Raw genomic sequence first — 12,429 nt, forward strand, 5'->3', positions numbered from 1 at the left:
AAACCTCAGAATATTTTACAGCCGTCAGTCAAAAAGCAGCATTAGCTATGCAGTTCCCCCCAAACACGAACAAAGTTTTCCATAGTCTTCAGCATGAGTCTTTGCCAGTTAGTTCTGGAGAACATTGCCCCAGAAAGTTTCAAGTTATCAAGAATGGTATGATAACAATTTAAACAGACCTATTTTAGTTTTACAAGCCTTTTAAGAAAAGTTATCTCCCTGTGTTGACTGTCTCAGAAAACAGATCAATACAGAATATAACCGAAATGCCAAGAGGTTTCGTTACTGAAACATATGCTGTGGCCAAGTTCATAACAGTTTCAGGCAAACTTCTTTCACTAAAAATGTCAAACACTTTCTTCTTTGTGAAGTCTGTGGATGTATCTAAACAGCAAGCAAGAATTAGAACTCCCTGCATATAAAACTAGGGGAAGAAAAGCTGAAATTGTCTTCTCTCCATCAGACAATGAGATTCACTGACAAAAAAAATCTGCCAGGGAAGCCTGGAAAGTTGCACGAATAACACTGTGACCTGACAGAAGTCTATACCAATATTTCAGCTAAAATTACTAAAATTGCTGCCTGCATCCCTTGTTTTATTAGCCACTTTCTTAGAGATTCATATTCTCTCTCATGTGTTTCAGAAATCATTAAATAACTCTGACTTTTTTTTCCCCAAGACCTGAACTGTAACCACAGCACAGTAACTACCAGAGAGTTCACAATGGTTCATCCAGGATGTGTTTTTTGACTTCTAAGCTACCTTATATATATACATATTTATATGTATTGCCTACCGCATAAACAAAATGAGAATTGTTCCTGGGTAACAGCAAGATTTTTGAACTGTTTTGCAAACGTATCCTGATGCTGACATCTGAATTTAATAAATGGTAAGCTCCCAGACGAGCTAGGAAGGGCAATCACAATTGTCTGACTCGAACACAACCAAGGCACACCTTCAGTATGGCTGAATATTACCATGCTTATAAATCACTTCCCAGACTAGAGAAGCTACTGCATCACTTCAAGGTCTCTTCATATCTTTATTTTTTATTTCCCTGATACATTTTAGCATTTGCCTCAGCTTGCATGCCTTTTGCATGTAGTGTATATGGCCAATGTAGACACAGGCCTGTTCTAACAACATTTGGATGGGAGATATTGCCACTGGGAAGGGATGTGTACCCATTTAAGTGCATTTGTTTATTTAGCATATTCCCTTCAGACAAGGATTTTAACTTTAGTATTTTACTGAACAGCATGGCTTTGGAATGTAAAGAAACAGTTAACATAAACAGTGAAATAAAATCCAGTGAATGAGAGCTTTAACACAGCTTCCAGTAAGGGTCAGAAATACCTGCAAACAAGTAACAGTACATATTCCAAACAACTTAATTTTAGTTTTCTGCTTCATGGAGAGTTCTGCAGAGCTATGTTCATGAATTAGTATGACAAGGACAGTTACAGGTAAAAGGCAATGCCTTGTCCATGGTTTCAGAGCAATAGTGACTGAATGAGGAAGATGCATCTTATAGAAAAAAAAAGGAGGTGTACCAAATTGAAGAAAAACATCAGAAACAACACAGTTTGTATCAAAAGATGAATGCTTCTACGGATCTATTCTTATTCAAACGCTCACTAAACCTATTGATGTGAATAGATCTATAAAAATAAATAATAATAAAAAGCTTAAAGTTTTCTTGACTTCAAAGTTCAGTTTGCACAACAGTGCAACAATAGCAGGAACAAAGGACTAAGTTCTCCATTTACCTGAAGGAAATCAGAAAATGGGACTTCTTATAGCACAGCAGGGAAGGTAAAGGAAAGGAAAAAAAACACAAACTTTGAGCACAGAGACCACAAAAAGCATTCCGACTTTTCTTAGGAAACTGCTTTGTATTTGTTTAGTCCATGGCTTTGACCTTGTCTATGGCACAAAGTTCTTTTGTAATTGTTAACAGCAAAGAGCACATACAAACAATAAGGATACTACAGCACTATTGAAGCCATTTTGTGTGAACAGGAGCAAGAAGACCGGACAATTTTTTCCTGCTTTATTTTCAAGTAATCTGGAAAAATGGTGTCGTTGCACTGACAGAAAAAATCTCCTATTGTATACATGCTGTTTGTGTAACAAAGTTCTGACAACTCAGATGGACTAATATGATTTAGAAACATATTCTAACAATGAAACTGTCCGCTTACAGAGGGGTTCCCTACTACTAATGATCCCATGAGAGGCCAGGCTGCATCTTTATGAGACTGCTTCAGCCATGACATGGTTCTTCTCCCCTTTTTCACCTCACTTCTCCTCAGTGGATGTTAACAATGGATGACCAGAAGGAATGTAAGATGGTGACATAAACAAACAACAAAATCTTAGCATTATTTAATCTCTAAAGTATTAGTTTGCACTACTTGACTTCACTGGAGCATAGGAAAGTTATGATTATCTGTGGTTTCTCTTTTCCAAAGTATAAAAGCATATTTGTGAATCACTCAGTTACAATGGTTGAAAGCAGCACTGTTTCTTCTTTCAAAATGTAGTCAGTTAATAAAGAAGATAAAAGCAACCAACTAACAGTACTTCAAATTTTCAAAGGAACTGCTGCGCTTATTGAGAATATTAATACAACTGTGAGTGTGTGATCTCTCAAACTTTGCAAAGGAAAGGAATTGGGGATTTTTTTTCTTTATGAATTTCATTGACTTGGTATAGAATATCAGGACACTAGCTGTAATGATGACACCTGCACTTCAGGGGTCCCTCAGCAGTAAGAATAGCTGTAGCATTTCATGTCTTCTTTCCTACAGGCAGTGCCTGAGGTGGCTGATTGCCTGCATCACCTTATAGACTACTGCTCCAACCTTTGCCTCACTAGTACTCCTGCATGTGAAACTTCTCTGCACGGCTTCTAAAGAGGTAAAGAGATCCATGATATTATTTATCACTACAGTTTAGTTTTGGCCTAGCACACAATCACCAGTAACCATCATCTCTGGTATTAAAGGACTATTCTCTGGGCTTTTAACTGTTGACCTGATGATATGCAATGATTTGTCTTTCTGTGGCTGAGGGGCAGCCTTTCCCTCTGGCAAGCCAAATGGCCCAGGGGAACCAGCCCCAGAAAAGGGGCCCTCAGCACCCACAACCCTCCTCCTTCTACCACGAGGGCATCTTCCAGGCCGCTCCCAACACAGCCACCTGTGGCCACACGTGCACCACTCCATCACGGAGACTTGCTGAAGTCACAGTGGCCACCACTGCCCTGCCTTTGCTCCGGGCCCTATAAAACAGGACCCCTGCAGATGGCCCACCATTTGCTGAGCTTCTAGGCACTCTGACAGCCAACTTGTGTGGCAGGACGAAGAGCCGAAGCAGCAAGGCGAGCGGCAGGCCTCCTCGGTGTGAGAGGACAGCTATACAGTCCAACGAAGCACCGAGAAGGAGTGCACCTAGCGAGAAGAAGTGTCGTGGGCAGAGGGAAAGTGCCTGCAGCACAACAGACAGCAGTGCTCGAGGGACCTCTCGAGGGACCTCTGGCGCCCAGCCCACAGACACTTACAGACAGTACCAGTGGCACCGCAGCGACAAGGGGAACAGGCCGCCCCCTCTGCCACACAGCGACAGGGGGCCTGCGCCTTCCCAAAGGTACCACGGTGGCGTGGGGCAAAGACAGGAGCGGCAGGCAGAGAGCTGTGGGGAGCAGTGGTGTGCCTATCGTCCAGAGCACAGTGCGGGACCCAGCCATGGCCGTAAAAGAGACGGCAACATCGAACCCATAGACGGAAATCAACCAAACAGTGGCATGGGACCTCAGTGTGGAACTGGATGACGCCCTGGTTCGGTACCCTGGCCTGAAAACATTCCGAATGGAAGGCATCCCGTGTGGGCAGTCCCGGGCAAGGACTGGCTTGTCCTTCTGCCAAACACCATGGAGCCCATGGAGGTGGATCCACCAGGAGATGTGGAGGAGGCAATGGAAGTGGATCCACCTCGGCCAGAGCAGACCTGGAACTACCCCGGCACATCTTTGCTACCTGCCATCCGAGCGCACAAACAGCGTCGCAGCAGTGCCTGGCGAGCTCCCTACTCGTCGCTCAGGCTCCATCCCAAGCATTAGCTTGGAGCCACCAAACGCCACGGACATCCTGCAGGCTTACCTGCAAGGTGTCCCGGCAATAAAGAACTCTTGACAATTTTCAGCGGTTGTGTGAGTGCTTCTTTCCCTTCCCCTCAGCCCTTGGGCGAGAGGTGGCATCCCTTCTGTGTTCAAGGAAAGGTTGGACATGATGCTTAGGGACACTGTTTAGGGGGTGACATTGGTAGTGGGGTGATGGTTGGACCAGATGATCTTGAAGGTCTTTTCCAACCTTAATGATTCTATGGCTCTATGGTTCTCTTCTGCCCTCATGCTGACAGAGCCACAAGTTCCTGTAAATCCAACTCCATTCTTCCACAAAATCATCAATTCTGCATTTTTTCTTACGCAAACTGCTAGCAAACTTCATATGGCAACATAAAAAAAATGCTGAATGCTTAAAAAAAATCTATAATGAGTATCAAGGAAAGAAAATAGCTAGCAATAATTAGGGAATGTAGGATAAACTCCCAGAAGACATTTAAAAGAGAACTGCTTTATTCCAACATAGCTACGTGTTTTCTATCTAATTACTCAATAACTACATGGTTATTCACTATTGATTGCCTTTTCAGTTGCAATTCAATCAACAGTTTGCATTACCCCTGCATTTCACATCAAGGCTTTTTATGATTACTAAAACCAACTCATTTTGTGAATTAAAGATTAGAGAAAAAAGTGCAACTCTATATACAACAGGAAATCACCCTAGGGTTGCAATTGCAATGCACTTCCATAATTAACTGATTTCAACATCAGTTTGTGTGCGTTATCCTCTCACATTACTAAAACAAACTTTACCTCTAGTTTGCCTTTTTCTTCTTGAACCTTCACAGTCCTGATTAGAGTATTCTATAAAGTAGACCATAACCCTTGTCCACTTAAATAAGGTAATACTTAACATTTGGTTACCATGACTCAGTTCACTCTATACTCTGAGGAGGACATTTGACGGAATTCTTAATTGGAATTCTAAGTTATTCTAAGGCAATTTGAAAACTATCATCATATCTTGTAAGCTAAGTCCACTTGCTGCCACTGAAGCTTGTAAAGTTGCAGTCAATATGCAAAAAAAAAAAAAAAAGGATGAAACAAATGGCAGATGATTAAAATTTTCCCGCACAACTCCACGGTGAGCTGAAGTATAGCTTCAGATCTGGAGAATTTCCTACCATATGAATAGTATAAGAGATATTAAATCTAGTTCACAAAACACCCTTAATATGCTAAGCATTTTAAGTGGTACGAATTTGTATTTACACGTTTAAGCAAATGTACCAGATTACTACCATACAGATAATGTCAGATTCTGACTAGTATTTAAGTCACAGAGTTGGAGCATTCATGAATTTTGAACTTCTAGGCAGATCCATAATTCTAATCGTATTTTTATAAAAAGTTACATGCACACTGAATGACAACAACTGAACAAAGCACAAAATTTGCACTGCAATATTATGTGCTTAAGCTTCCCCCTGGCCTCTCCCCCATCCATATTTTATCCTGTAATCCTGTATATATGATTGTTTTGTGCTAGGACACACCTACCTGACACCCCTCCCCCAAAAAAGCAGAATACTCATTTTCATAGTAGAAGTCAGACTTTTCCACTAGCAAAGGATAATATTTCCACTACTGGTAACAGTGTATCATCTAAAAAAAAAAGAAAAAACTCAAAAATATTTCAGAATATTCAGCAGGTGTGACAAGTTCGGGCAGACTCCTAATCTATAATAAAGTACATGGTATCTCTCTCAGAGCTACCCACAGGATAGAGAACTTATGTCATGAGTTTTCAATTCATGTATGTGTGCACCGCAGTTCCACTTTACAAACCCTTATAACTCTTTGTAAATCCTGAATAGAACTTTTGGGATAGTATCATTACTAATCCTGTGGCTTTAAGATGCAAGGCCCCTGGTTTTATAAATGACCTACAGTCTTGCCCTTCTAAAAGAACATGTGTACCACAAACTCGCAGAAAATTCAGTACCCTACCGAACAAGAATTTCTCGTTAAAAACTGTTATATCCATCATTTCCAAGCCCATGAGGAACGTTTTTCTACAGTGAAATATAGAAGACATCATTCTGAACACAAGCAGTACAACCACATTGTACTTTGATTTTATATTTTAAAATGTTTAATGATTTAAAAGAGAACAAAGTAGACATGAACCTTCAGAATTTCCTTTTGTCTGGCTGAAGAGTTAAGTGAAAATTGCTACATCCTCTGTACTAAAATACCACTCTTAAATTCTTCGCTTTTAAGTTTAATTCTGTCTTCAAGGTGTGTTTTTTTTTTTTTTAAACAGCACTTAGAATTTTCTTAATTAAAGGCTTAGAATTCTAAAGAATATACTATGTTTGATTCATTTTTACCTTTGTATATTAAAGCTGCAAACACCATGAAACAGGGGTACGGTTTTCTTTAATGTGCCACATTTTCTAATTGAATAGTCTCCCAGAGAGCAGTAGAATAGCAATTAAATAAGATTCACACGCATGTAAAGAATCAATGCTGGGTTAGTTAGTTAGTTAGGAGTTTCTACTTGTTGATTATGAAACCTAGGGAAATTGCCATGTGTCATTTCAAAAATATATTTTAAACTTCATTTTAATCCTCGTGTTACTGTATTTGGCTGAAAAAATGTCTTACATAACTGAGTATTCATACCTTTCATTAAGGGCTATATTAATACCTATCTATTTTTAAGGCATTTATAAAGCAATTTAGAATATATTGCTCTTATATGTGTACCCATTAAAGAACTTCCTAATTTTTACACATATATTCTGATTTCAATTATGCTCACTAAACGTCCCACGTTTATCAGTAACTGCCCTATTCAGCAAAGCATTTCAGCACAAGACCAACTTAGAGCAACTCTTATCTGGCTCCCAAATTAGTAAGGTCATCTTAGTTTAATCTGTCTAAAAACTATTATACTGAGAGACATAATAAGTCTATCAAGAAGACTAAAGCACATTTTCTTGAAGAACACTGTTCATCTGAAATAACAGAATATGGGAACAATAAAACTTCGGCATTAAAGAAAAAACAGATTTTGTAGCCACAGGATGAACATTCCTACTCAAGACATTTTCTTTTGCTCTCCTACCCCTAAATATATATACTGCAGTTTTGCCATACATGTGGTCTTCATTATTATAGAAAATCCACAAAATGTGATACAAATTTAATACCTGCTTCATGTATGCATAGCACATGGTCTCTGCAACGCGCTTTCCTTCATCGTAGCAGGCTCTTGGACCTATTGGATTCACATGGCCCCAGTAATCCTCATTTTGAGGGTGAACTTCAGGATCTATGGAGGAAAAAAAAACCTTAAATGATCTTCTATCAGAAAGGTGATTATATATAATGAATCTTCTGGTGGATCACTGATGTTAGATAGTAACAGATTCTCTCTGAACTATACATTAAAAAATATTAAGTTTCAACATAACTCATTAAAAGCATATTCACTAGAACCATGAAAAATGACAATTATAGAACATGCAAGACTCTAGTAAGGTAACCAAGCATAAGCAAACAACAGCCCTGTGCTTTCTGATAGAAGAATGAGAACAGAGGGTTAAATTTAACTCTTCTGTGCAAAGATTACCCACCTCAGAGGCACAAATAAGACCCTAAAGAATTCCATGAAAACATCATAGGTTATACAGAGAGAATTTTTTACTGTATTTGCAAATAAATAAAGCAAAGCGACTTCAAGTTTTATAAAATAAGAGAAAACACAGGAAAAAAAAAAATGGCAAGACGGAGAAATATTGCATTTCCTAAAGAAAGAGTAGGGTAATATATCACAGTGTACATGCTATGTTTCTTCTGATTTATCCTAAGCACTTTTTTACTAGTCATCACTGGCCACAATCAGGCTAGACAATCCTCTAATTAGATCCAGTGTAGGAGTCAATTACAAAAAAACAAACAACCAAACAAGAGTGCCCTGGGAGGCTCCCAGCGTGTGTCTGCCTGTAGGCTCTATATATTTGAAACAATACACTCACTTTGTTCCATTTCCCCACTTTGCTATCTATACTGACTTACCCTTTTTACTGGGTTTGAAGTTTGCATGCATTACTATTGAACTTTCAAGTGCTGGAGGCCATTTTGTCAAAAAGAAAACTCAAACAATGATGGTCAGTTCTGATTCTCTTCAGTTCTGATCTCTTGCTTGGGTGTGTGCTTTGATTCTTCTTGACTGAAGTTATTCCACCAAAAGTGTACAGCTTGAGGTATGTTCTTTGTTCTTCTGCTCTTTTTCCCCCCAAAATCTGCACTGCATCTTTGCATCTTGTTACAGAGATGAGTACTTTTTGTTTGCTTGGTTATTTTTTAAAGCCACAACTACTAATGTTGAGCAGGTGCCTGTGCTTGTGTATCTCCCATTACCCTTGCAACACTGCTATTAGCCATTAAGCAGGAGTTCACAACAGCAGGAAGTTTCTCTTTTAGGCATATAGTCTGTTGTATGGTGCAAGAAATTATCAAAGATTTTTGTTGCATCCAACTAGCAGTTCTATCCGTAATTCTCTCACTACTTTACTTCTTAGTGATAGGAAGAGGAAGAAGAAGAGATATGATACCATTGCTGAATATTAAATTTTAAGAAACACTGCAAGAGCATGCATGCACAATCATTGTTTTCTCAGATTGGAGTTTATGCCCTTGTCTTTTGCACTAGGGCTACTGCTGAACCATAAGAATACAATTTGTAAGTACACTGGGAAAAGAAATGCAGGTTTGCTACTCAAATGATCTTTCTTCACAAGTTTTTATTATGGCATCTGGATCTTAATTAGGGTTCAACACTAAAAAATTCCCCTACAAGCCCCTTTGAAAAAGAGCCATAAACAAAGACATACGAAAATTGCAAACAGCAGTCCAAGCCTTCCTCCACTGCTCTTACTAGAGATATTTAAAGCAAGTACTCATGCCCACATTTTAAACTGATAACTTAATCTGATAAAGAATTCAAGCTAAGACAGTGATAAATATCTATCATTCATCAAAAGATCTGTAAGCACCCTTCAGTATTTGTATCTCAAGAGCTCTGATTTTTTATTTATTTTTTAATCTTTCTTACCTCCATACACCTCTGATGTAGAGGCCAGTAGCAGCCGTGCTCCAACACGTTTGGCTAATCCTAGATTTTGGGAAACAGAGAAAGAAGAACATAATTTGAGCAAGTACGGGAATCTTTCAGTCATGTTAACTGCTTTATTGTGATCCCAATTTGCATTGTTTTTAAAGAGAATTCACTTTCTCTCACTAGATAAATCTAGCTGTAAATCACATCTGCAGCTTCCAATCTCAAGCTAGGAGACCTGAGAAACAGTAAAACATCCACATGTGATGCGTTCAGTTCTGGTTAACTAAATGTTACACCAAGATAAGATCCAAGAACTTAGTATATCACACCTAAATAAAGGCCAAGGAAGCATAAACCATTCCAAATATGAAATCGGAATCTAGAAATAACATACTGTACCATGATTAATGAAATCGAAAGTTAGGCTACATAAAGAAACTTATACAGAATAACATGTTATAGAACAAAAACTATCAGTTTCCCTCTATTTTTATTTTTTAATAATTACTGCTCCATTAAAGAGCCTGGGTGATCTTACCCAGCTATTCAGATTACTCTGCCTTCCATTTCAATGCCCTTATGGCCTTCAAGTTGGCATGGCCAATCAAAGGTATCTTTCAGCTATGTTATACAACTGTCCAATAGCACATAGCACCTAAATCATTTAATTATCTTAATTGTACCCACTAGCATATCAAATGTGAGATGGGCTAGGGCCCAGCAGTCTTTTTCTCGCTCAGGATCACTGACAGCCATTTCAAGTTGCAACACGTGCCAAATAGACTAAAGATGGGAGGAAAAAGTAGCAAAGGCTTGATGCCTTCTTTTTACAGGCCCATTCCCAGCATCAAAACCAACAGAGAAAGCTGAAAATTTTGCCTTGCAATTATCTAGTATGAAGCTAGATATTAAATGTCCTTTCAGTATTTGCTAGCCAAGGAGTGAGTGCACAAGAGGGAGAAGTGCTCTTAAGTTTGGGGTTTACAGACCAAGTGCAGTTCCACCTACTTCAACCTTTGCTGTGGTGGAAAGGCCCAGTCACTCATGGCAAATGTGGGATTGTTCTGCAGTCACCAAGGTGAGAAGTGCAGTAACTGGCATAACTTCACTATAAAAATCCCATGCTCTTAACTGCACTTTCTGTAATTATGGCACAGGTGTTACTCCATAGCCAAGTTACAGGCATGAAGTTCTGTTGCTTTGTTAGCTGAGCTTGCTTGTTGTCAGGGTTTATAGAATCACAGAATATCCCGAGTTGGAAGGGACCCATAAGGATCATTGAGTCCAACTCCTGGCACCACACAGGTCTACCCAAAAATTCAGACCATGAATTCATTTGTAGATACATTTAAAGGGAAAGCACAAGTCTTCAAAGAGGGGAAAAATATGTTTTCTCAAAGAAGCAAATTTTTACCATGTTTGACTCGTGTTTCATCCTCCCCTTAATACCGATGTACAGGTTATATTAATGTAACAATGTTAAGTAAGAAGAAAAAAAAGATTTCCACTTACCCAGCATGTTTAATGTCCCAATAGTGTTGGTCTTTAATGTCTTTATAGGATTGTACATGTAATTGGGAGGAGAAGCAGGAGATGCTAGATGATAGATCTGGTCCACTACAGAAAGCCAGAGAGGGGAGAAAAGAAAACATTATTATTTTTCCGTGTGATATATTAAATGAGAAAGCATTAGAGTTGAGATACAAGTACTTCTTTCTGCATTTCCTTACATTGGAACTCAGCATCTCATATGTTGCTACCTACATACAACGTGTTTGCAAACCTGTTGTACCACATCAAGACTTAATTTTTAGTAAAACAATAACTAACATATAATGCATATCAACACCGTTGACACAAAAACCAGAAGTCTGTTGAGATTTTTCACTTGTACAAATTTTAGCAGTGAGTACTTCAGTAACATTTAAAAGCTGCAAAAGTGAATGCATTATTTTTTTATTCTTAAGTTTTTAAGTGGCTACCAACTTCAGAATAATTTTTTTCACATGGAATCCCAAACAAAGATGGCAGAAACATTTTTTAATACTATGAGGAAATTCTGGGGAAAAATAAACTTTTTTGTAAGCCACCTGTCAGTGAAATATCATCGGAATTAGTATCACATTTGTATTTTAATAGTAACAGTGAGGGATATGCCAAGATATGGGCATTTAATTTTTTCCATTTTCCACTATCCACTGCATTTGTTCCAGAGGTGTTCTATGCTGTACTACGGATAACATAGGATTTTAGATTACATTACATTTAGATTACATTAGTATGTGATTAACATAGATAATTATGGAAGTCTTAGGCAAATCTCCTAAACCTGAGACCAGCTTCACCACACCAGGCTGCAAATTCCACTGATGAAAATAAGAACACAAGGTTGGAGATATTACAGGGGTGAGAGGTCAATTATAATAAAAACTGGACTCGTTCATATGAACAGTACCCAATATTCAACAAACCTCAGTCAGCAAGCTTTTCATAACACAGCTAATGTAAATATAAAAGTATCTTTGTCTTCTATGTAACATGAATCACAGTTAGTTAGATCTACTTAAGAGAGAGAACATGGATAAGCAAATGCCAACACTATGATCAAGTGAGAGATAGTGATGCTTAAGAAAGAAAAATAAGTCCCCTACCAAGGTCATCCAAGAAAAGTAGTCAAGAAGTGAAGTAAGAATTAGAACGGAGGATGGAAAAAAGGTAAATAATTCCTTTTGTGTTACAAAAGGAAAGGTTTGGTTTTTTTTGTTTAAAGAGGAGCCAGCAGTAAAGCACTCATTTTTTTCAAGCTGGTACCACAAAATACAATCAGTTCTTACAGAATTGTAGAATGGTTCGGGTTGGAAGGGACCTTAAAGATCATCTAACTCCAACCCCCAAATATGTTTATGTTGCCATGTTTTTTTTGGTCTACAGATTTTAATATCTACAGGTGATCAGCTGCCTACAGGACTGCAAAACAGACCAGAGAACTAGAAGGATGGTATTTTGGCAAATGTAGTCACAACGGTGAGGACTTATTCTCACATTAAGAAGCGGAGAAAAATACAACTTCATGTAGCAGAGCTATTTGCTCTCCTGTCAATAAAAAAATATTTCCATTCACTAGCAAATACAGTGCAGTACCAAAAGAGAACTTTCCACAGCATG

At 38.5% G+C, this 12,429-nt stretch overlaps 1 protein-coding gene across 2 annotated transcripts in view; it reads right to left on the minus strand.

The window, feature by feature from the left end:
- UXS1 (UDP-glucuronate decarboxylase 1) overlaps window positions 1-12,429 on the minus strand; it is a 57,953-nt gene that overhangs the window by 15,580 nt on the left and 29,944 nt on the right. For both annotated transcript variants that reach the window (XM_083820818.1, XM_083820819.1), the window contains exons 7-9: window positions 10,777-10,881; window positions 9,259-9,318; window positions 7,352-7,473 (exon numbers count right to left, since the gene is read on the minus strand). In XM_083820818.1, the coding sequence (XP_083676944.1) occupies window positions 7,352-7,473; window positions 9,259-9,318; window positions 10,777-10,881 (287 nt within the window). The remainder of the gene's footprint in view (window positions 1-7,351; window positions 7,474-9,258; window positions 9,319-10,776; window positions 10,882-12,429) is intronic.

This window comes from Anser anser (assembly GCF_964211835.1).
Source record: "Anser anser genome assembly, chromosome: 1".
In the NCBI taxonomy this organism is placed as follows: Eukaryota; Metazoa; Chordata; class Aves; order Anseriformes; family Anatidae; genus Anser; species Anser anser.